General features: G+C 38.4%; 2 protein-coding genes and 1 pseudogene across 11 annotated transcripts in view; 1 reads left to right on the forward strand and 2 right to left on the reverse strand.

Annotated features, from left to right (window-relative positions):
• The window catches only part of DRC9 (dynein regulatory complex subunit 9), a 40,979-nt gene extending 27,276 nt beyond the window's left edge, over window positions 1–13,703 (forward strand). For 4 of the 5 annotated variants that reach the window (XM_082625806.1, XM_082625807.1, XM_082625805.1 and 1 more), the window contains 3 exons: window positions 10,279–10,410; window positions 11,739–11,840; window positions 13,262–13,703. In XM_082625806.1, coding sequence (XP_082481932.1) covers window positions 10,279–10,410; window positions 11,739–11,840; window positions 13,262–13,402 — 375 coding nt within the window. In that variant the 3' untranslated portion in view covers window positions 13,403–13,703. The remainder of the gene's footprint in view (window positions 1–10,278; window positions 10,411–11,738; window positions 11,841–13,261) is intronic. The other variant, XM_082625808.1, reaches the window with a different exon arrangement.
• A 3,516-nt stretch (window positions 13,704–17,219) lies between these two features.
• Window positions 17,220–17,580, reverse strand: LOC309806682 (large ribosomal subunit protein eL37-like; annotated as a pseudogene). Its single transcript has one exon. The product of its transcript is annotated as a large ribosomal subunit protein eL37-like (transcript).
• A 5,006-nt stretch (window positions 17,581–22,586) lies between these two features.
• The window catches only part of LRCH3 (leucine rich repeats and calponin homology domain containing 3), a 127,109-nt gene continuing 123,657 nt past the window's right edge, over window positions 22,587–26,038 (reverse strand). For 3 of the 5 annotated variants that reach the window (XM_082626048.1, XM_082626049.1, XM_082626047.1), the window contains one exon: window positions 22,828–25,898. In XM_082626048.1, the coding sequence (XP_082482174.1) occupies window positions 25,698–25,898 (201 nt within the window). In that variant the 3' untranslated portion in view covers window positions 22,828–25,697. The other 2 variants (XM_082626051.1, XM_082626050.1) reach the window with 1 other exon arrangement.

Consider the following 26,038-nt stretch of genomic DNA (forward strand, 5'->3'; position numbering starts at 1 on the left):
AGGTATCCTCAATAGAACTAGCTGTTTTCGACTCTTTTTTTTTTTTTTACTTGCAGGATCTGGCTTTAATGAATTTGAACACAAGGCACAGTTTTCCAGGTGTATGTAAATACATGTCCATTTAAAAATTGCTTTTTGCTTCTTCCATCTCTAATTCTTTTGGACAGGAATGAAAGAATGTTTAAATTCTTTCATATTCAACCAAGAACTTCTTTAGCCTAATAATCTTTTGTTGCCTCCTAGATCTTGGTGAGTTTTCTGTGGTTAGACGATGCTTTTAATTTCTGTATCAACACAAACTGTCTTTGTTGGTTTCTCCAAAATAGTATTTTCTTCCTCTAGCGTGTCATTACAGTCCCTTTCGGCTTTTGTTTCTTCCTCAGGGAATAAATGTGGGTGCTCCGTGAATCCCCTATGTACAAAGTGCTGGATCCGGGATTCTAATCCTTGGCATTTAGGACGATCCATTAGGGGCTTATAAGTGCGCATTTTCACTCCTTCTACAAAGGCATTGGTCTGTTTTATGACAGAGGGCTTAACATTCCTCCATCCATCTTTGGTCCTGTCCCACAGGGTACTGCAATGTTTTAGATATATTTTTTTTTTGAAAATTTTATTTATTTTATTTATTTATATTTGGCTGCGTTGGGTTTTCATTGCTGCACGCGGGCTTTCTCTAGTTGTGGCAAGCGGGGGCTACTCTTCTTTGCGGTGCATGGGCTTCTCATTGCAGTGGCTTCTCTTGCCGCGGAGCACGGGCTCTAGGCGGGCGGGCTTCAGTAGTTGTGGCGCGTGGGCTTCAGTAGTCATGGCTTGTGGGCTTTAGAGCGTAGGCTCAGTAGTTGTGGCACACAGGCTTAGTTGCTCCGTGGCATGTGAGATCTTCCCGGACCAGGGCTCGAACCCATGTCCCCTGCATTGGCAGGCGGATTCTTAACCACTACGCCACCAGGGAAGTCCCGTTTTAGATATTTTTAAAAGTCTACTAATTTAATGAATTGTCTTATTTTGCATTTTTTGCTTACTAATAGAATTGACCATTTTTCCATGTATTTATTTACTCATTTTATTTCTTCTTGTGTGAATTATATGTGACTGAATGGTTTTAATTAGTATTTCCAATACTAATAACAAACCAAGCCGAATGGAACCTTTCAAAATATCCCTGTTGGATGAATAAGGAAAAAATTTCCAGCTTACTCATGATATAGCCTGCCTTTGAGAAACTGGATGAATTTTCAACAAATAATTCTAAATCTGTGGTTAAAGAAAATAATTTCTAGATGCTATCTCACAGGCCTTTACTGAAAAATATATCAGTAGGCTATTAGAACCTGTACCCCTGTAATTTCAGGATTATGTGTCATGTTACCTGTTTCAAATGTTAGAAGTATAGCAGGTATTTGATAACAATCAGATGAGTGGGTGGATAAATGGATGTTGGATGCATGAAGTTAGTGTTCCTCACATCTTCAGCCTAATAACACAAGCGATACACAAATACTTTTTAATGAAAAATTGGAAACAGTACAGAAATACATAGATTTTCAAAAAGCAAAAGCTTTCTTAATCACTCCCCTTTCCAAAGATTTCTTCCATATTCTTTTCCTTTCATGTACATATTTGTGTGTGTACCTAAATACTTGTTTTTAGTATTTATTTATATTTGTTTTTGACATAAATGGGATCATACTATATATGTTTTTCCAGACTCAGTTTTTTAAAAGAATTTACTTTGTCTTTAATGTTTTCTTTTTTTTTAAAATAAATTTATTTATTTATTTTTGGCTGTGTTGGGTCTTCATTGCTGTGCATGGGCTTTCTCTAGTTATGGCGAGCAGGGTCTACTCTTCGTTGTGGTGCACGGGCTTCTCATTGCGGTGGCTTCTCTTGTTGCGGAGCACAAGCTCGAGGCATGTGGGCTTCAGTAGTTGTGGCACGTGGGCTCAGTAGTTGTGGCTCGCAGGCTCTAGAGATCAAGCTTAGTATTTGTGGCGCACGGGCTTAGTTGCTCTGCGGCATGTGGGATCTTCCCCGGCCAGGGCTTGCACCTGTGTCCCTTGCATTGGCAGGCAGATTCTTAACCACTGTACCACCAGGGAAGTCCCTGTCTTTAATGTTTTCTAAGGCAGTACAATTGCTATATAACATGCCATGAGGGGGTTATACCAAAATTTAGGTAACCATCCTTCTGTCAGTGGACATGTCTCTAAGTGCATGGTGTATGGAAATGCTATTCAGTTTTGTAATATTGTTCTAGATTCCTTATGTCCTCTCATATTAGTTTTAATGGTTTTTCAGTTGATTCGTTTGGATATTCTAGGTAGAAAATCTTATTGACTGTAGATAATAACAATTTTATGTTTTCCCTTTCATTATTTATATGTCTATTTCCATTTTGTGGCTTGTTGTACAGATAGACTGGCAAGTGTAATGTTTAGTAGTAGTAGTAATAATAATGTGGCACCGTTTTTCTATTCTTGGTTTTAATGATGTTTCAGTCAGTATTACACATGAATTCATAGTCATGCCAAGTTTCTCACGTGCAAGTTAGGGTTCCTTGGGAAAGAATAAACCCTGCAACTTAGAATGGGAACACCTGGTTGGGACTCAGATTTATGTAACTGACAATCTTGAACCCCCAAGTCACTGTAAGCCTCTCTTGCCAGTGGAAGTAGCCTGCCCTCCTATGTCTGAGATTAGTCTTCCTTTTCCTGAAAACCCTGTGACAATAACTTCATCTGAGGCAGATGCCTTGAAAAGGGATGCTCATTCTCAAGACCGACTGCAATCACCCCTTTTTCCCCTGGATCCATCACTAGGGTCAAATCTCAGCAGATTCCAGGTTGATAGATAACTCAGATACCTATAACTCAGAAGGAAATAGCTTACACTCCAAAAGAATTACAAGACTTTACTGATATATATTGATGGAAACCCAGGGGATATGTATGGGAATGGATTCTAAGGGTGTTAGACCAAGGAAGGTGGAGTATAACACTATTACACATGAATTCATAGTCATGCCAAGTTTCTCATGTGCAAGTTAGGGTTCCTTGGTAAAGAATAGGACCCTGGGGCTTCCCTGGTGGCGCAGTGGTTGAGAGTCCGCCTGCCGATGCAGGGGACACGGGTTCGTGCCCTGGTCTGGGAAGATCCCACATGCCTCGGAGCGGCTGGGCCCGTGAGCCATGGCCGTTGAGCCTGCGCGTCCAGAGCCTGTGCTCCGCAACGGGGAGAGCCCACAACAGTGAGAGGCCCGCGTACCGCAAAAAAAAAAAAAAAAAAAAAAAAAAAAGAATAGGACCCTGCAACTTAGAATGGGAATACCTGGCGGGGATGATGGGCTCATGGAGTGCCAGAGGACATGTGGCAGCACTTAACTACCAAAGCGAAGGTGGACACGATTGCCATGGAGGGCAGCAGAGAGGTACTGGTAATCAGAAAGCCTTTGCCCACAGGGATGTTTGGCAATGACTAATTAATTGTGGTATCTCTAGGAAAAAAATTGATGGGCAGCATGATAAAGCATTACTTGATCTATATAACAGAAAAAAAGTCCAAGTCTAGTTGCCAAAAACCTGATTTGAGTCACCACAATGAAGAGTCAAGACCTCTCATCCAGTTTCCAGACTAAGTAACTTCACAGACCCAGAGCACCTTGATTGAAGGGAGCAGGTCCCCCTGAGGATGAACTCTGCAGCACTGCTGCAAGTAATGCAAGTGAATCTTCCTCCAAGCCTTACCCAAGGGACATGTGGCTACTTATTAGAGTGACTATGCACTGGAAAAAAGGAAATATCCAGACCTTTTGAGATTACTAAACATTGGCTGTGAGTTGATGCTAATTCCTAGGGACTCAAAACAACACTGTGGCCCCTCCTCAAAATGGGGGATTATGGTGGTCAGGTGATAGATGGCGACTTAAGTCTGATTTGCTCTGGGCCCACCTGTTCTGTGGATACGCTCTGTGGTTATTTTCCCCAGTTACTGAACATAGGAATGGAATAGACATACTTGATAACAGACAAAATTTCTACGTTGGCTCTCTGATTCATGGAGTGAGGGCCTTTATGGTAGTAAGGGCCTGGTAGAAGTCTCTGGAACTTCCCATCCCTACCAAGATAGTAAATCATAAGCAGTGCTGTACCACTGGTGTAACTGTAGAATTAGTGCCAACGTCAAAGGCTTTAAAGTGGAAGTAGTGACACTTGTCACATCCCCGTTTAACTCAGCCGTTTGGCCTGTGCAGTTGAATGATCTTGGAGAGTGACTGTGGACTAATGTAAATGTAATCAGATGGTGACTCCAATTGCAGCTACTGTTTGAGATGTAGTATCTTTACTGGAGAAAATCTTCAACGGCCACTGGCACTTGGTAGGCAGCTATTAACTTGACTAAGGTCCCTGTCTCCAAACTAGTTTTGAAAAAACTGCAGAAGAAATTTACTTTTACCTGACAGGGCCAACAGTACACCCTCACAGTCTCGCATCAGGGCTATGTCATTTCTCCTTTCTCTGCCATATTATGGTCTGCAGAGATATTGCCTGCTTTGACTTTCCACAAAACATCATGTTTCACTGCATTATGCAGTGAAACATATTTTCACTGCATTATGGTGATTGTATCTGATGAACAGAAGAAGCAAGGACTTTAGATGCCTTAGTAAGACATGTGAATTAGAAGGTGGGAAGACAAACTCTATTTTTGGTACTAATTCTATATCATTATGGTCCAGTTAGGTGACAGAAGCCACATCAGTAATTTGAGCAGAGAACACTTAACAAAAGAATCATTAACTGGTAATAAGGAATTGGCTACAAAGGAGGGATAAAAGAGAACTCTAGGGCTAAAGGACAGTATGCAAGGAAGGAATAAACAGATGTTTGCTTTGTTGCCCTGGGTCAGAGCTGGTTTACAGCTAGTGGGGTAAAGCTGGCAAGCAGGCAACTGTGGACTGTGTTTGGCAAGCAAGAATCCTTCTGCTGTGTCAGCAAAACTTGGTGAACAAGTGCCACTGAATGTCCCACACCTGTGCCACAGTGAGCTGTGCCCCTGAAACAAAAGAGGAAGCACACTGGAACCAAGGAGAGAAGCTCTTCTGTCATGTCCCTCTGGCGCCCTCTACTGACAAAGCTTCACATTTTGCCAGCTTGCAAAACAAATGTTTACTGCAAGCACCAAGTTTCACAAAGTGGGTCAGTGAAGGATGATTCGGAGCTGAGAGGATGGTGATTTGATAATTGGCACAAATGGGGATCGTATGACGTTTGCACTGTAGGTTTATGGGAGGTAAACCTTATCAAGTTAATAAAGTTTCCTTTTAGTTATATATTACGTCTTTTTTTCCTTCTTAATCGGGAATGAGCATTCAGATTTATGAGATGGATTTTTTTTAATCCATTGAGATGATATGATCTTTTTCTCTTTTAATATGTTAATAAAACACATTAACAGATTTGTTGAATCATCTTAAATTTGGGGGATAAATCCTACTTGTTCATAATTTATTATTCTTTTACTAGACAGAATTGTAGATTTTTATTTTGTATTTATATATTCTATAAATGAGATTAACCTATAGATTCATTTTTTGGTGCTTCTTTGTTGTATTGTGATCAGTTATGCTAGCTTGGCAGTTTGAATTGGGAAGCTTTTCATCTTTTTATACTCTGAAACCTAAAAAGTAAAAATAGAACAAAATAGATTACTATTTGTTCCATGAAACTGGTAAATTCAGTCATAAACAGTCTTGCTGGGTATCATTTTAAAGGAGATATTTGGCTCCCTTTTCAATTTTTTAAAATGATTACTGATGTCTTTACTTTAAAAAAAAACTCTTTTTGAGCCATTTTTTGTAACATATCTTCCTAGAAAATAATCCATTTCATCAAGACATTCATTTCAAATTTATTAGTATAAACGTGATCTATAGTCTCTTACAGTTTAAATTTTTCTCTTATTTCTGAAGTTATCTTTTTCATCCTTTATTTTCAAAAATTTGTGTCTTCTCTCCCATTTTCTTGCTGAGCTTTGTCAAAGGTTTGACCATTTTATTGGTCTTCATAAAAACCATCTTCTGGTTTTATTGAGCAAATCTATTTTGTTCCCTGTCACATTGGTTTTTGCTTTAATTTTGAGTAATTATGTTCATGTATTATTTATAATTATTTAATTATATAATTACTATAATTATGTATAATTATTTTCTTTGAGCTTATATTGCTAATCTTTGTCTAGTTTCTTAAATACTCAATTCATTTATTTTCAAATTTTATTATTTTCTTAAAAAAATTTTTTGTTTGTGTTGGGTCTTTGTTGCTGCGCACGGGCTTTCTGTAGTTGCAGTGAGTGGGGCTACTCTTCATTGCGGTGCATGGGCGTCTCATTGCAGTGGCATCTCTTGTTGTGGAGCACGGGCTTTTGGTGCATGGGCTTCAGTCGTTGCAGCACGCGGGCTCAGTAGTTGTGGCTTGCGGGTTTAGTTGCTCCAGGGCATATGGGATCTTCCTGGACCAGAGATTGAACCCATGTCCCCTGCATTTGGCAGGCAGATTCTTAACCACTGAGCCACCAGGGAAGTCCCTTATTTTCTTGTAAATGCATATAAACCAACACTTTTCTGAGTACAGTCTGAAGTTTTAATAAATAATGCTTACATTGTCATTCCTTTCCAAATAATTTGAAATTTATTTATTTTTCCCCAACATTTTATTATGAGTGTTTCCAAATATACACAAAGTTGAAAGAATTTTACAGTGAATGCCCCAAAGCCCATCTTCTAGTTATGATTCTACCATTCACATTTTATTATTCTTGCTTTATCACGTCTATACATCCTTCCTCCATTAATCCATCTTACCTTTTTTGAGACTTTAAAAGTAAATTGTAGGCATCATAATTTTTAGTTTACAATTTGTTATTTCCTTTTGTTGTTGTTATTATTATTTGTTATTTCCTTTTTAACCCTAGTTATTTAATAGGGTGTTTTTTTTAACATCTTTATTGGAGTATAATTTCTTTACAATGGTGTGTTAGTTTCTGCTTTATAACAAAGTGAATCAGTTATACATATACATATGTCCCCATATCTCTTCCTTCTTGCGTCTCCCTCCCTCCCACCCTCCCTATCCCACCCCTCTAGGTGGTCACAAAGCACCGAGCTGATCTCCCTGTGCTATGCGGCTGCTTCCCACTAGCTATCTATTTTACATTTGGTAGTGTATCTATGTCCATGCCAGTCTCTCACTTTGACCCAGCTTACCCTTCCCCCTCCCCTTATTAATAGGGTGTTTTTTAAATGTCCAAGTAGTTAAGGTTGGAGAGAAAAGAGTGTAGGCTGTCTTTCTATTGCTCACAGCAATGCTTTGACCTTTACACTCTTACTGTGTTCCATTATGGTCTAGGAATGTGAAATATAAGATTTATGCTTATTGGAATTTGTAGAGTTCTTACTTGGGCTTCATATATGCTCACGGTATATGAATATTTCATGGGTATTTTAAAAGAATGTTTTCTCTGTTAGGTACAAAGTTGTGGAATTGTCTGTTAGTCTAGCTGTCAGATTCTTCATATTGTTATTTATTTTGGTCTACCTGAGCTATTAATTTCAGAGAGGTGTGATAGTCTCCTAAGATGCTTGTGGATCTGTCAATTTCTTACATTTCTAATTTTTTGCTTTATATATTCCAAAAATATGTTATTAGAATATAAAAGTTTATAACTGTAATATCTTCTTAATAAAGCTTGCCTTTTATCAGTTTAAAATATCCCTTTTTGTCTCATTTAATTATTCTTGGCTTGAGTTCTGTTTTGCCAGATATTAATTGCCAAACCTGCTTTCTTTTTCCTTTGATTATATTAACTGTGGTTTTTATAAATAGCTCATAGTTGGATTAAAAAAATCTGAGAGGTTTTTTTTTTGATAGAGGAATTTACTCCAGTTAATTTTATGGTGATTTTTCATTTGATTATACTTAATGTTTCTATATTATTTTATGTTCCCTGCTTTTCAAGCTTTCTAGTTGTTGCTCTCCTTTTTAAAATTATTATTTTATTTTATTTATTATTTTTTTGGCTGTGCTGGGTCTTCATTGTGGTGCGTGGGTTCTTCTTTGTTGTGTCGTGTGGGCTTCTCTAGTTGTGGCGCGTGAGCTACAGAGTACACGTGCTCAGTAGTTGTGGTGCGCAGGTTTATTTGCCCCGCGGCATGTGGGATCTTAGTCCCCCAACCGGGGATCGAACCTGCGTCCCCTGCATTGGAAGGCAGATTCTCATCCAATAGTGGAATTGATAGAATTTTTATTTCTTGATTTCCAGCTTTCTAGTGCAAACTTCAATTATTTGCTTACCACTTTCCTGGTTTTGTAATATCTGCATGCCACCTGTATTACTACTATTTTCTAGTTAGTTATTCACCTAAACAACAATATCAATTTATTTTCAGTTAAGATAATATTATTGCTATAAAAGGAAAGCCAGTATCATTTGCTGTAAATAGAAATTAATGTAAATAGAAGTGCAAGAAATATCAGATGATGTTATTACATTTCAGCCAGCTCCTCTTGCCTGCCTGGAGGCTGTTCTCTTTTTTTTTTGATTAAAAGAAAACGAAAGTGTTAAGATTTAGAAAGATGTTAAAGACATGATTGCAGCAAGCAGACAGGCTCTAAGTTAATCAGAATCATGGATTGTGATTGATTTTTTAAAAAACCATGTTTATGTACCATCTAAAGGCTCCTCTTGATGTCTTATTCTTGAGGTACATGCTTCAGGAGTTTGTCATACATTCTTTTCCTGCAGTGGTAACCCTTAAACATTTAACTTTGTTCTTTCTATTAAATCTGATCAATATCTCTATCTATTTGCCTTTATTAAGGCAAAGCTTTTACTTACCTCTTCTTTTCCTCTCCTACATCCCATGTTGAAATCATTCATTATATATTTCTATTTTATAGATGATAGAACTGAGGCTTTGGAGAGCTGAGTAAACTTGTTTGAGTGCCAAAGTTGGGAGTTGAGCCTAGGCAATCTGCCTTCAGAGCCTGTGCTCTTTCCACTAGACTATACTGCCTAATTTGGGATTTAGTTCCAGATTATGATTTATTACTAAAAACTTATGACATATAGCTTAAATATACATTTTACTATTTCTTATTCATATCTCTTTCATTTTATTTTGCTAAAGTCTATCCTTAAGGGACTTCCCTGGTGGTGCAGTGGGTAAGACTCCGTGCTCCCAATGCAGGGGGCCCAGGTTTGATCCCTGGTCAGGGAACTAGATCCCACATGCATGCTGCAACTAAGAGTTCACATGCCACAACTAAGGAGCCAGTGAGCTGCAACTAAGGAGGTGGCGAGCCTCAACTAAAGAGCCCGCAAGCCGCAACTAAGACCTGCAGCAACCAAATAAATTATTTAAATGAATATATTAAAAAAAATAAAGTATATCCTTGACTAACTCTTTCAGAAAGACCAGGTATATTTCTTTCTTCCCCTCACATTTGAATGTGAGGCTGGCTAGGAATAGAATTGTCTTTTAGAATTTTGAAAACATTGTACCCTTCTCGACTATTATTTAGTGTTGGCAATCAAAGAGATGCCTGATGCCATTCCTATCCTTCAGAATTTCTACCTACCCTTTATTCCTTTCCTCTTCACTGCAACTTCTCTTATCCAGACACGTGGAAGGCCATTTTCCCCCGTTTTATTTATTTATTTTATTTTAAAAAATATTTAAATATTTACTTATTTTGCGATATGTGGGATCCTTGTTGCAGCATGCGGGATCTTTAGTTGTGGCATGTGGACTTCTTAGTTGCAGCATGTGGACTCTTAGTTGCAGCATGCAAACTCTTAGTTGCGGCATGCATGTGGGATCTAGTTCCTTGACCAAGGATCAAACCCAGGCCCCCTGCATTGGGAGTGTAGAGTCTTACCCACTGGACCACCAGGGAAGTCCCCACACCTGTTTTAAAATTGATAATAACACACACAAAGTACACAAATATTAAGTATATAGTTTGATGAATATGGTTAAGCACCCCTGTAACCACCATCCAGACAGAGACATAGAACACATTTACAGCATCCCCGAAGTCTCCCTCCTGCCCCATTCCCAATCAATAAACTAACCCTCCCCCCAAAAGTAACCATCATTCTGACTTCTATCTCTATAGAAAAGTTGTGCTTGTTCTTCAACCTTATATAAATGATTTCATACAGTATATACTGTTTTGTGTCTGGTAGAGCCATATTTTAATGTATTTTTCCAAGCAGAAACTTGAGGAGAAGCTAGAGTTCTGGATGGAGAAATTTGATAAGGACACAGAAATGAAACAGAATGAACTAAATGCTCTCAAAGCTGCTAAGGCCAGAGACTTAGCACACCTTCAAGAACTTGCAAAGACGGTAAGGAAGCAGAGGCTAAATACTGTAAGGCAGAGCACTGAGGAGTGGGTGGTAGCTAAGCAACAGTAGCTGGGGGATACTATTTCTGGTCACAACGTGGTATGCATGTAAACCACTAGGATTCTTTCTTGATGATGATGATGACGTCCTCGTTGATGGGGATAATAATAGCAGCAGCCGACACTTTATATTGCTTAATCTGTCCTGGGCACTTTTCTAGTATTTTACATATATAACTTATTTAACCCTCCCCAAACTCCTTGAGCTAGATACTGTTTTTATTTCTGCTTTCTGACCTCTGAAGATAATTTATAAATGATGATTTATAAAAAGCTTCTGATTATGGTTTCATCATTGAATAAATGTAGAACTCAAATTTCTCTTTTAAAAGATGGCTGCTATTTGTAGGTATACATTCTATTCGTTTTTTAAAATTAATTATTTTGATGTCATTAGCCACACATCAAGTTAGTATTTCATTTTTTTTTAAAGAAGAGGGCATTTTTTTTTTTTTTTTTTTTTTTTTTTTGCTGTACGCGGGCCTCTCACTGCTGTGGCCTCTCCCGTTGCGGAGCACAGGCTCCGGACACACAGGCTCCGCGGCCATGGCTCGCGGGCCCAGCCGCTCCGCGGCATGTGGGATCTTCCGGGATCGGGGCACGAACCCGTGTCCCCTGCATCGGCAGGCGGACTCTCAACCACTGCGCCACCAGGGAAGCCCAAGAAGAGGGCATTTTTAAAAATTAATTAATTAATTAATTTTTTGTTGCATTGGTCTTCGTTGCTGCGTGTGGGCTTTCTGTAGTTGCGGTGAGCAGGGGCCACTCTTCGTCGTGGTGCATGGGTTTCTCATTGCGGTGGCTTCTCTTGTTGCGGAGCACGGGCTCTAGGCTCACGGGCTTCAGTAGTTGTGGCGCACGGGCTTCAGTAGTTGTGGCTCATGGGCTCTAGAGCGCAGGCTCAGTAGTTGTGGCGCACGGGCTTAGTTGCTCCGCAGCATATGGGATCTTCCCCGACCAGGGCTCGAACCTGTGTCCCCTGCATTGGCAGGTGGATTCTTAATAATTGTGCCACCAGGGAAGTCCTGGCATGGTTCATTTTAAAGTTTTATATTAAAAATGCAGGGCTGGGGCATTCCCTGGTGGCTTAGTGGTTAGAATTCCAGGCTTTCACTGCCATGGCTGGGGTTCAATCCCTGGTTGGGAAACTGAGATCCCACAAGTCATGTGGTGCAGACAAAAAAAAAAAACCCACAAAAAACCTGGGCTGGCTGGGCCACAGCTTAGTGAGCAAGTCCTGTAACATATGATTGATGTCTACTTTTGCAGATAAGGGAATATGAACAAGTCATCATTGAAGATCGTATAAAAAAGGAGAAGACCCGGAAGAAGATAGAACAGGATCACTTGGAATTAAAGAGCATCATAAAGGTAGAAAACGGGCATCTTGGTAATTGGCATCTTGGGGCTTTTTCAGTTCTGTAGCTGGCCAAACACTGAGGAATGTAGAGCATCTCTCGTTTATTATCACACGTGGAACAGGAAATCTGTGAGGAAGCATGGCCTAATAATTGGACTTTGCCAACACACGGTCCGTGGTGCAGGGAGACAGTTAAGAGAAAAGGACATGCCCCCAATTTTTAACCCAGGAAGGAAGAGGTGGTTAGCAGTGGAAGCAAAACCTAGAACTTGTGCCCAGAGGTCAAACTTATGAATACTATTTCTAACCAAAACAGCTCTTAAAGGAATTCTTTTTAATATACTACTACTTCTTAAAATCCTATTTATAAGTCAGTCCAGGCTATCTGCTAGGTTCAGATAAAGAGCTGTTTTCAAAAAAGATGAAGGTGATTAAGTAGCAGTTCAGAAAAAAAGAGAGAGAGTTTTATATGAACTTGTGTATATTAGTGATGATGAAACTGGCAAGTCAGATTCTGGGAAATATTTTCAAGCAAGAATAACATCAGCTAGACTAAAACTGTAGTTTTGACAATTGCCCTTCTCTCTGAAAGAAGAGTATCTGCTGAGACCCTACAGTGTGCAAGCTGTGGTTTGGGATGTATATTAGGGGGTGTATTAAGGCAGTAAACTTTGAAGTACATTCAGGACCAGGTATTTAAACCCAAACTTGAGCTTTCCATTAGGAGTCAGATGTATAGTTAGCAAGTATTTATTGAGCTTCTCTGGTGTTTTCTATTTGTCAGGATTCCTCGATTTAGAGCAAAACTGTAAGAGGCAGCTGAAGACCATTTTTGTTTTCTTTTCATTAGTGGATTTGCTCCCAGTCTTTGGAGCTTAATCTGATTTGAAAGTAGACCAGACTGTATTTAGAACAGTTGTGTCTAATGACTAAGATATTCAAGGGAGCTAACTAAATCCTTTTTGAAGGGGAGTTTTGATCCTTTCATCAATCATTAGAGAGTGAAATGCACCAGGAAACCTACTGAAATCACTAGATTATCTGCACATTTTTGACTGAGTTCTTGCTTTTGCCTGTGGTCCAGGTAACTAGCATCCCTTTTGGATCAAATGGTTGTTAGATTTAGGGAACTTGGATGTTCATAAAGAGCAGCAGTACAAGGGACTCAGGTTTCTAAGTGTAAGGGAAAGATAGGCCTAATCAGATCCCTTTTCTTTATTTTTACTCCTTGAAAACTTTAGAGTCCAGGACTTAAGCTCTGGGTCCTGCACAACAGGCAAGCATTGTTCAAGGATAGCATGCTTGGCCACTTCTGTGTCTCAGAGACCATCTTCACAGAAGTTAGTTTATGAAAAAACAATCGCCTTATGTAGAAAGAATGCAGTTTGTCAGGCATACTACAAACTGTACCCGCTTCCCTGTCCTCTTCCAGCTCCAGGCCTGGTGGCGAGGCACTGTGGTGCGGAAGGAAATTGGTGGTTTCAAAATGCCCAAGAAGGACAAAGATGACGGCAAGGATTCAAAAGGTAAAGGTAAAGGCAAAGACAAGGACAAGCGGAGAGGCAAGAAGTGACCAAGTTATCTTCTGTCTTTTCTGCTGGTGTTTTGGAGGTGGGAAGGAGGACCTGAAGAGAGTAAGAAACATCTTTTACCATCACAGATAACTCATCTACAGGTTGTTTCCTATTTGGACATTCCCAGGTAAGGCCTGGTTATACTAGGTCACCTTGACTGTTATACTAGTTTTCAAACCCTGAATTAGGATTATACTGTGGATTCAGAGCTTCTTCATAATTTGAAAAAAAAAATCCTGGGAAGAAATATTTCTAGGAGTCTTGTGAAGATTCCTCTTGCTCTTTCTCACCAGAAAAAAAAGTACATAATCCTAGTTATAGTAATACATTAAAACTTCAGTAATTCCTGTAATGTCTCTGATTCTGACTTTATTCAAATTGCCTATAGTGAAAAATGGCACTTAGGAGCAAAGAGTGTCATATATGACACCCTTTTTTTTTGGCATCTCATTTATTTTTTTATACAGCAGGTTCTTATTACTTATCTATTATATATATATTACTGTATACATGTCAATCCCAATCTCCCAATTCATCACACCACCACCCCCTGCCACTTTCCCCCCTTGGTGTCCATACGTTTGTTCTCTACATCTGTGTCTCTATTTCTGCCCTGCAAACTGGTTCATCTGTACCATTTTTTTAGGTTCCACATATATGCATTAATATACAATATTCATTTTCCTCTTTCTGACTTCACTCTGTATGACAGTCTCTAGGTCCATCCACGTCTGTACAAATGACCCAATTTTGTTTCTTTTTATGGCTGAGTAATATTCCATTGTATATATGTGCCACATCTTCTTTATCCATTCGTCTGTCGATGGGCATCTGGGTTGCTTCCATGACCTGGCTATTGTAAACAGTGCTGCAGTGAACATTGGGGTGCATGTGTCTTTTTGAATTATGGTTTTCTCTGGGTATATGCCCAGTAGTGGGATTTCTGGGTCATATGGTAATTCTATTTTTAGTTTTTTAAGGAATCTCCATCCTGTCCTCCATAGTGGCTGTATCAATTTACATTCCCACCAACAGTGCAAGAGGGTTCCCTTTTCTCCACACTCTCTCAAGCACTTGTTGTCTGTAGATTTTCTGATGATGCCCATTGTAACCAGTGTGAGGTGATACCTCACTGTAGTTTTGATTTGCATTTCTCTAATAATTAGTGATGTTGGGCAGCTTTTAATGTGTTTGTTGGCAATCTGTATATCTTCTTTGGAGAAATGTCTATTTAGGTCTTCTGCCCATTTCTTGATTTTTTTTTTTTTTTTTTTTTGCGGTACGCGGGCCTCTCACTGTTGTGGCCTCTCCCGTTGCGGAGCACAGGCTCCGGATGCGCAGGCTCAGTGGCCATGGCTCATAGGCCCAGCCGCTCCATGGCATGTGGGATCTTCCCAGACTGGAGCACAAACCCGTGTCCCCTGCATTGGCAGGCGGACTCTCAACCACTGTGCCACTAGGGAAGCCCCTGTTTTTTTAATATTGAGCCGCATGAGCTATTTATACATTTTGGAGATTAATCCTTTGTCCGTTGATTCATTTGCAATTATTTTCTCCCATTCTGAGGGTTATCTTTTCTTCTTGTTTATAGTTTCCTTTGCTGTGCAAAAGCTTTTAAGTTTCATTAGGTCCCATTTGTTTATTTGTTTTTATTTCCATTACTCTAGGAGGTAGGTCAAAAAAGATCTTGCTGTGATTTATGTCAGAGTGTTCTTCCTGTGTTTACCTCTAAGAGTTTTATAGTGTCTGGCCTTACACTTAGGTCTTTAAGCCATTTTGAGTCTATTTTTGTGTATGGTGTTAGGGAGTGTTCTAATTTCATTCTTCTACATGTAGCTGTCCAGTTTTCCCAGCACCACTTATAGAAGAGACTGTCTTTTCTCCATTGTATATCCTTGCCTCCTTTGTCATAGATTAGGTGACCATAGGTGTGTGGGTTTATCTCTGGGCTTTCTATCCTGTTCCATTGATCTGTATTTCTGTTTTTGTGCCAGTACCATATGGTCTTAATTACTGTAACTTTGTGGTATAGCCCAAAGTCAGGGAGTCTGATTCCTCCAGCTCCATTTTTTTCCCTCAAGATTGCTTTAGCTATTCGGGGTTTTTTGTGTCTCCATACAAATTTTAAGATTTTTGTTCTAGTTCTGTAAAAAATGCCATTGGTAATTTAATAGGGATTGCATTGAACCTGTAGATTGCTTTGGGTAGTATAGTCATTTTCACAATATTGATTCCTCCAATCCAAGAACATGGTATATCTCTGTACCTGTTTGTGTCATCTTTGATTTCTTTCATCAGTGTCTTATAGTTTTCTGAGTACAGGTCTTTTACCTCCTTAGGTAGGTTTATTCCTAGGTATTTTATTCTTTTTGTTGCAATGGTGAATGGGATTGTTTCCTTACTTTCTCTTTCTGATCTTTCGTTGTTAGTGTATAGGAATGAAAGAGATTTCTGTGCATTAATTTTGTATCCTGCAACTTTACCAAATTCAGTGATTAGCTCTAGTAGTTTTCTAGTGGCATCTTTAGGATTCTCTACGTATGGTTTCACGTCATCTGCAAACAGTGACAGTTTTACTTCTTCTTTTCCAACTTGGATTCCTTTTATTTCTTTTTCTTCTCTGATTACGTGGCTAAAACTTCCAAAAACTGTTGAATAATAGTGGTGAGAGTGGGCAACCTTGTCTCGTTCCTGATCTTAGAAGAAATGGTTTCAGTTTTTCACCATTGAGAATGATGTTTGCTGTGGGTTTGTTGTATATGGCCTTTATTATGTTGAGGTAGGTTCCCTCTATGCCCACTTTTTGGATAGTTTTTATCATAAATGGGTGTTGAATTTTGTCAAAAGCTTTTTCTGCATCTGTTGAGATGATCATATGGTTTTTGTTCTTCAATTTGTTAATATGGTGTATCACATTGATTGATTTGTGTATATTGAAGAATCCTTGCATCACTGGGATAAATCCCAGTTGATCATGGCGTATGATCCTTTTAATGTGTTGCTGGATTCTGTTTGCTAGTATTTGTTGAGGATTTTTGTATCTGTACTCAGTGATATTGGTCTGTAATTTTCTTTTTTTGTAGTATCTTTGTCTGGTCTTGGTATCAGGGTGATGGTGGCTCACAGAATGAGTTTAGGAGTGTTCCCTCCTCTGCAATTTTTTGGAAGATGGGTGTTAGCTCTTTTCTAAATCTTTGATAGAATTCACCTGTGAAGCCATCTGGTCCTGGACTTCTGTTTGTTGGAGGATTTTTAATCAGAGTTTCAATTTCATTACTTGTGATTGGTCTGTTTATATTTTCTATTTCTTCCTGGTTCAGTCTTGGAAGGTTATACCATTCTAAGAATTTGTCCACTTTTTTCCAGGTTGTCTATTTTATTGGCATAGAGTTGCTTGTAGTAGTCTCTTATAATGCTTTGTATTTCTGCGGTGTCTGTTGTAACTTCTCCTTTTTAATTTCTAATTTTTATTGATTTGAGTCCTCTCCCTCTTTTTCTTGATGAGTCTGGCTAAAGGTTTTTCAATTTTGTTTATCTTCTCAAAGAACCAGCTTTTAGTTTCACTGACCTTTGCTATTGTTTTGTTTCTATTTCATTTATTTCTGCTCTGATCTTTATGATTTCTTTCCTTCTACTTACTTTGGGTTTTGTTTGTTCTTCTTTCTCTAGTTCCTTTAGGTGTAAGGTTAGATTGTTTGAGATTTTTCTTGTTTCTTGAGGTAGGATTGTATTACTATAAACTTCTCTCTTATAACTGCTTTTGCTGCATCCCATAGGTTTTGGATTGTCATGTTTTCGTTGTCATTTGCCTCTAGGTTTTTTTTTTTTTTTCAAAACCAGAACATTTATTGCGTGACTAATAATTGAAATCCTTAAGATGAACTGGATGCTGCAACAACTGCCCTCTTGGGTTTAGGTGTTGTTCCTTCATGGAATCCATGCCTGAATCTGCGGTATACAATTTTTAGGTGCCTCATTCGACCAGTCCCAGTGGTATTTCGTCTTTTAGCTTTAGCACTCCAGTTATACTTCCTCTTCCGCTTGGCAGGTAGCCACATTTACCACAGGTCGACTTCTGAAGGTGGTAGGCCTTAGAGCCACAGCGGCGGCACATGTGCGTCTTATTCTGATGCTTCCCAAACGAGAACGTTCCCTTCGTCATCTCGCTTCTGCCGCCGAGACCAAAGAGCTCTAGGTATTTTTTTATTTCCTCTGATTTCTTCAGTGATCTCTTGGTTATTTAGTAATGTATTGTTTAGCCTCCACGTGTTTGTGTTTTTATGGTTTTTTCCCTGTAATTGATTTCTAATCTCATAGCGTTGTGGTCGGAAAAGATGCTTGATATGATTTCAGTTTTCTTAAATTCACCGAGGCTTGATTTGTGACCCAAGGTGTGATCTATCCTGGAGAATGTTCTGTGTGAACTTGAGAAGAAAGTGTAATCTGCTGTTTTTGGATGGAATGTCCTATAAATATCAATTAAATCTCTCTGGTCTATTGTGTCATTTAAAGCTTGTGTTTCCTTATTAATTTTCTGTGTGGGTGATCTGTCCATTGGTGTAAGTAAAGTGTTAATGTCCCCCACTATTATTGTGTTACTGTTGATTTCCTCTTTTATAGCTGTTAGCAGTTGCCTTATGTATTGAGGTGCTCCTATGTTGGGTGCATATATAATTGCTATATCTTCTTCTTGGATTGATCCCTTGATCACTATGTAGTGTCCCTCCTTGTCTTTTGTAACATTCTTTAAAGTCTATTTTATCTGATACGAGTATTGCTACTCCAGCTTTGATTTCCAGTTGCATGGAATATCTTTTTCCATCCCCTCGCTTTCAGTCTGTATGTGTCCCTTGGTCTAAAGTGGGTCTCTTGTAGACAGCATATATATGGGTCTTGTTTCTGTATCCATTCAGTGAGCCTGTGTCTTTTAGTTGGAGCATTAATCCATTCACGTGTAAGGTAATTATCGGTATTTATGTTCCTATTACCATTTTCTTCATTGCTATGGGTTTGTTTTTGGTAGGACCTTTTCTTCTCTTGTGTTTCCCACTTAGAGAAGTTCCTTTATCATTTGTTGTAGAGCTGGTTTGGTGGTGCTGAATTCTCTTAGATTTTGCTTGTATGTAAAGCTTTTGCTTTCTCCATCAAATCTGAATGAGATCCTTGCCAGGTAGAGTGATCTTGGTTGTAAGTTCTTCCATCACTTTTAAGTATATCATGCCACTCCCTTCTGGCTTGTAGTTTCTGCTGAGACATCACCTGTTAACCTTATGGGAGTTCCCTTGTTTTTTTTCCCTTGGTGCTTTTAATAATTTTTGTCAATTTGATTACTATATGTCCTGGCATGTTTCTCCTTGGGTTTATGCTGCCTGGGACTCTCTGCACTTCCTGGACTTGGGTGGCTATTTCATTTCCCGTGTTAGGGAAGTTTTCGACTATAACGTCTTCAAATATTTTCTTGGGTCCCTTCTCTCTCTTTTCTTTCTGGGACTTTTATAATGTGAATTTTGGTGTGTTTAATGTTGTCCCAGAGGTCTCTTAGGCTGTCTTCATTTCTTTTCATTCTTTTTTTCTTTATTCTGTTCCATGGCAGTGAATTCCACCATCCTGTTTTCCAGGGCACTTATCCATTCTTCTGCCTCAGTTATTCTGCTATTGATTCCTTCTAGTGTAATAAATGACACTCTTATGAGCAAAAGTGGTGTTCAGTAGGAACTACAAGATGTTTATCAAGTGTCTAGAATAATACATACACAATAAAGTTTTAATGAAGGTTGGTTCCTGCCTGCCTTTTAAATTTATTATCACTTTACTGTTTTTATGGGGGGGGGTGTCACATAGAACATATATCTTATTATAAGCTGCTTCAGCTCCTTTTCTGGGAAATAGGTAAGGATATAAATGATAAATACAAGACAGAAATGAGATGTCAGGATATACAGCCCACACACAGGAAAGACAGGGGACACAGGTCAGTGGGGAGATGAGTTTGGAGATATTGCTGAGACGTGAGACAGTAGGGCCTATACCTGCTTTGCTTACTCAGTAACTCTCACCTTATGGGGTATTAAGACTAAAAGAGGCAAAGCACGTGAAAATACCTAATCTGTGACTGGATATAAGGCTGATTGTCATTCTCTCTCTCTCCTGCTAAAAGAGAATGAGCCCATTGGGTCATTCTTGCCTTGCTTGATTGATCAGAATAGAATGTCTTGGAATGCTAAAGCTCTCCCTATAGCATAGTTGGTAATTTCTGAGAAAAGTCTTTCAAATGGGTCACATATATTTCAAAATTAAGCCTTATATCTAATTCCAAATACAGGACACTACTGATATGTATACTTTCTTAAAAAAGTATATTTTGATCTCAAGGGACCATTATGAGGACCCAGTTTCTACTGATGTTCCATCAAAGAATTTACCCTTTTATTTTTGCCAAGGAAACCATGCTTTAGGTATGAACATTTTCAAATCAGCCTTTATTTCATGCTATTGAAGTGTTGTCTTTTATTTTAATGTCAATGTGTAAAGTGGCATACAGGCAATTTAAAATAACAAACATGATACTGACATATTTATTCTTAGAACTTATGCATTATATTTACAGACATACAAATATAGGACAATGTTTTACAAAATCTTTTACTAATTACATGTTTACAACATTTTCAGAAATAAAATGAAATCTGCTGTAAACCACCTTACGGCAATATGTATATAAAAACGTTTCTGAATATCCATGTTCTCCTTCATTTCTATAACCATTTAAGCGCTTAGTTTTAAAAAGTTCATCATACTCGTCAGCGTAGTCATACATTAGTCACTGCTGTACTTTTATCAAGTAGAGAAATCAGACTCCTTGATTAGGTGTGAGGCTGTATTTTCAAAAGCTATTAAGGAAAGTGACCTATTACTACTAAGTGTCCTATTCTATTCTAGTCAAATACAAAGGCCCTTCCTCCCATGAGTTGTTTCCAGAGAAAATTGGTTTGGAGTGCTAAGCAAGTATGAGACTGAAAGCCCAGAAACCTGCTGACTTGGGCCCTGGTGGGCGGGCACTTAGCCTTTTCTTCATTCACTCTTCAGCGCTGGGAAGGTCACTGCTTCAGTAGGAAGTTCATAAATGGTCAGGTGGAATTGTAACAAAGTCATCTTCATCTTATGTTAGAGTCTAGCAAGGCTAAATATTAAATTTTCTTTCCAGTTAAAAAAAAAGGTATATACAAAACACTGAGTACAAAAATTTTCCAACAAAAACATCATGACTTGTTTTGCATCTTGACATAGAAAAGACATTCAATATATTTTATATTTTTCTTTCATTATCAACCAAAACTGTAAACAAATATTTTCTAACTAACTATTCAAATATAAATTTGAATTAGTCTGATAAAAATATATGAATAAGGTTTCATGCTATGTATAAAATTTGAAATACGTTGAAAATTCCAATTATTCCTATGGGAAAATTAGTCACAAATGTTCCAAATGTTGCATTATGTATGCTGACTGGGATTATTCCTTGCAACTATGTGACAAACAGTCCTGTCCTTTGCTGAGTTTCATTTCAAATGGCTGTCTATAATTTGGAGATTGTACTGAGGTTTAATGTTGACTAGAAGTAAAAATACCTAGAGTTTAAAAATATACACAGCTAAATTCTAAACAAGTCCTATGACTGGTGGGTCTGTTTGGAACTGTAAATATAATGGGGTCTGGCTCTAAGCACTTAAAACACATTTTACTTTTGTTTCATAAGGACCCTGAAGGACTGGGCTTTGAGCTCAGATGTTTTGTGTTATATAAGTTTAAACCTGTGACAACAAGGAGAAAACATTATTTTGGCCAGATACTCAACATGATTTTATCCAGAGTTACTTTTAGATGCTGCTACATGATAAAACGAGAGAACATTATTCTTAAATGCATGGACTGGTAAAGAAACCCCAGAACAGTTAACAACAGGAAAAAACCTAGATAACTAGTATCTTCACTTACTCTATTTACTTGGTTTACAAAGGCAGTGAATATCAGAAGATATCACTGACAACTAAAAGGGTCTCAAAAAATAGGGGAAGAAAGACCCAAGTGGCTTAGACTTGAATTAGGGCTCCTGGTTTTGTGCTGTCTGAGCCCTTGGGCCCTTTTACTGCACCCATAATTGAGTAAATAAGGCACTGGTTGGGGAGCTAGATGGCTAGATGAAAAGACAGCAAGCTGTTTTTAAAATGCCACAAGTGCTTTAACTCAGCTACAGAAATTGGCAGTTAGCTGAAAGAAATGTAAGAAGCTTGGCTTTTACTTTATTTTCATAATCTTCTGTTATTTGGGGAGCTGGAATTGCATCTGCTGTGACTGGAAGGTGTTTGCAGGTCCAGGTATCCTGGGAGCAGCTTGCAGGGGAGAAGGGGTGAGCTCAGTGAAGTCAACACACAGGATGCAGAGTGCCACAAGCTACCAGCTTAAAGATCTGGACCCTGTGTGTAGAGTGCTTGATTATAATGTTTAGATAATAGTGGGATGATACATGGAACCATCCTCTAAGTGGTGGTGGACTGGAGCTGGGGGGAGGCCTAGGACACTGGCCTTAAATGCAACAGTATCTGTTTCATTGTTTTACTATGCAAAATCTAGACCTTCTACATTATTTTTATTTTACCTTGGACAGAACAGTCCAAGTAGTCATAATAGAGCTGAAAAACATGGTGAAGTCATTACTCCCCCCAAATTATACAAATATCTAGCTTGGAACAATGGTTTCCACTACATGAAACACCTGGAATGTTTGTTGAAATGCAGATACCCACGCCTCACTCTAGACCAACCGAGTGAGAATCTGTACTTTAACAAATTCTCCAGGAGATTCTAATGAACAACCACGTTTAGAAACTAGTGGATTCCAGAGGGCTTGGAAACAGGGAAAGATAACAGCATGGCTGTGCCTTCAAGAGAGACAAATATCCTTCTGAGAAGATAGTCTTCAGTATGTGAAAGAGCCTACTCTCTAGAAAAGCACAGCCAGGTTAGGCTTCAGTGTTGGGTTCTCAATAATGACAGAATTAAGTTTCATTTGTGAAAACCAACCGTGTCTTCATAAACAATTCAATGCAAATGGATATAACCTCCCCTAAAATGGAGAAATGAAGCAAAATATTCCTGTTAGGAATCATGGAAACAGTCCCTTTTAAGAACATGTAAGCGCTTTGTTAAGCAGACGGCTCACAGCAGCAGTCACGCTGTCCTGTTTCGTTTTGGCCAGGCCAACGCCCACGGTGCTGGGAGTCCTTACACAGCAGATAACTGGTGCTGCTGCTGCTTGGGCGGGGCAAGTTCCAGGAGAGCCTGGACCGTCAGCGCAACCTGGCTCAAACCTTTCTCTTCTAAAATGTGGAGAGGCAAACATAATTGCTCCTGAAATGGGACAATGTAACATAAAAACAAACAGAAGAGAAAAGAGGATGAACATCACAGAACTGAAAAGAAAAAATAAGCATCTCTTCTCTCCCTCATAATAATGAACTGAGATACGAGAAGTCAGTACCTGAGAATCTGACCTCTGTTAATATGAGTTACACAGAGATGGTACCTGACACTCGTCACTTTTTTTTTATTAATACATCTAAAAGTACATACAGATCATTTTGAATATTAGAAAATGGACAAGTTACATACACTTTTACATACAACAGCAGATAAACATACTATGGAGTAAAAGCAGCATCCTTCACCGCTGATAAATAAAAGAGCAATGCAGATCAGTAAAATGAGGCAGGTGAAAATAGAGAAACAGTTCCAAGTTACTGGATGGCTGAAGCCTAAAGATATAATATTGTAGGAGAAAGCGCTTTGGAAATTACAAACCATAGGAATGCAAGATAGTTTCATGCCATAACTCAGACTGCATGAGAGAGGAATGCTCTCTACATTTAGTCCTGACTATGAAAATCAGGTTCTCAGACCAGGCAGGGATCACAGGAAGAAACTGAGGTATATCCTTGAGATTTAGAAGTATTTGAGAAAATATCCCCTACACTGGATAATTCACGGAAGGCCCGGTTTGAATTACTTAAAAACTTGAATTACAGAACTTAAATAAAGAAATTACATTTGAAAAAGTATTTTATATCCTGGTATTTAATGGATTAAATTATGCTGGAGAACTATGATGTGAGCTTAGTCAGGAACACATTAATTAACATATATTTGAAAAGCATTTACATGTTTGCTTAAGCAAGTTAAATTACTTCTATCTTGTTTATTACCTCATTAATGTGTTTGGTTAATCCTTTCTTGTAAGACAAAAAGGCATATCATAAGAATAACATCTATCATTGATTAGATGAAAGAAAGAAGAGGTTACTCTTAAAGGAATGAAAGTGGAATTCTGGTTCTACTGAAAAAGACTATACATACTTATAAAAGAAGATAACTGGATTTTTCTCAGCTTTTCATTGGCACTTAATATATTATTAGGAAGTTTTACAAAACCAGTTGCAATAAAAAATATAACAAGTATGTTTTATGAACCGTTATTGGTACTTGTGCTTCTTAATCACTTTCTTTTTATTTAATACTTACCTTGATAAAACAAGGTAAATGGAATCTTTTGATCTTAAGAAACTAGCAACTTTGAATAAATCTTCTGAGTACAACTGAAGTACAGATTAACTATACTTAAAATGAACCTGCAGGGTGTTTTACTCTGGGGGGAGACATATTTCCTCTGAGGCCGATTCCTTGATCTCTGTTTCCAGGGGTGCCCTGCGACCTGTAAGCCGGTGGCTTACACATTCCCTCAGTGGCTTATGCTCTCCAGATGCACATTTACCTTCTAGCTGGCTTAGAGGGAACTCTGTTCTGAAGAGAATGCACCATTACTCCCCCAAAACCACATAAAACACCATGTGTTTTTTTAAAGGGACAGAACTTCACAAAACTGAATGATCTCTGACTCAGAGACATCTTAAAAAAAAACCTCCCCCCAACTCCAAAAGGCACTACTGCTGTTTTCAACACAGTGTTCAATGTTTCAGCATTAAAAATAAAAGGTTTTTAATGTGTTAAATAATTTTCCCATTTAATATGAAAGAAAACCAAAGCAATCAGATCCTCAGATTGACTTCTACAACATGATATGGTTCCTCACAATCTTCCTTCATACGTGAGTTCAGTTGTCCAATTTTCTTAACAGAGTTCAGAGATTCCTGAATGTTCAGAAACACTATTTATGAGAACCAGAATCTGAATGCAATTATAAAGTACTTTCAAGCATTAAGGCTAGCAGCTAATATACTAAGCATTCTGAAAGAGGCATTCATTGCCTTGGGTACAGAACAGAGATTGCTGCCTAATTCTTTACCTGCTACTGTTCAGAAATAATCTCCTCAACAGCCTATCAAATATAAGTTCACCTATTAAGATGGTTCAAATATATTGGAAATTACATAAATTCCAATTTTAAATTCTAAATAGGATTCTAGAAGTGAAGTTAAAGATAATAAACATAATAAATGTGCAGACAGGTGCCTACCCCTGAAAGGTCAGCTCCAGATAATTTGCTTGTGTACTGTTTCCAATGTACACAATGGGCTCAGAATAGCAATCTAGGGAACCTACATTATCTTTGGACTGAACATTCTGATCAAATTAAAATTATTAAGATTAAATGGCCAGTGCCTTCCAGATGTCCAGAGAGCAGATGCTTATTAGGTGGACTTGTGCCTACCAATAAAGACAGATTTCAGGATTTCAGGGCACAGCTCAATGCAGAGATCTAAGTGACCAGGTGCTCCCCAGAACATAAGGGGTAGTACAACTGTTTCCTCATGAACGGCTGTTGAAAAGTTCAGCAACTCGTAATTTTAATACTTCTCACAATTTCAACACTTAAGTTGTGTTGAGGCATGGAAAGAAGGCCAGATGGAAACTTTATTATGCCATTTGGAAATAAAGTTCTAACTCATATTCTAACAACAGGCTCAGGATTGTATTAGTAGACCCTGCTCAGCATTTATGATAAGAGAAACAAGGCCACATACAGGCCAGGAGAATGGACAAATGAGCAGAAGAAAATATACTGGTCTTTCTGCTCTTTGTTAGCAATCATAAATGCTTCCTAATGTGATAAGCTGCTCATCTGGACACATGAGGAAAGAATTTATCTACTTTATTGGTTAGCTCTTTGATGGCTAACCAATTAAAAAAAGCACATATGTAAATACTTTTGAATGAGAAACAAACCTCCTTTACCAAGCACAGGAATGAGATGGAAAAATCACTGGAATGCACTTTCGGCTAGAGGGGGAAGATCCAGTAATAAAGCATACAGAGAGTTAACATTAAAGTACAATAAAATGCCACAAAACCCAAAAGCTGGATAGATAGAGAGACAAAACTGGATTCTTCTGAATTTGCCCCAAGAGAAAGTAGTGTTTCAACAGTTCTTTTTACGCTGAGGTTTAGCTGAAGGATGTCAGAAGGGGAACAAAGATTGTCCTGTCCAAAGTGTGAGCAGGAAAGGAAAACAGAAAAATAAAGTCAGTGGATCAGAAATACAGATTTGAGTATAGAATTCAATATGATCATCTCAGTCATATTCAAAGAAACATATCCCGTAACATTTTTTATTATGATGA

Source organism: Mesoplodon mirus, assembly GCF_964341445.2.
Source record: "Mesoplodon mirus genome assembly, chromosome: 6".
Lineage (NCBI taxonomy): Eukaryota > Metazoa > Chordata > Mammalia > Artiodactyla > Ziphiidae > Mesoplodon > Mesoplodon mirus.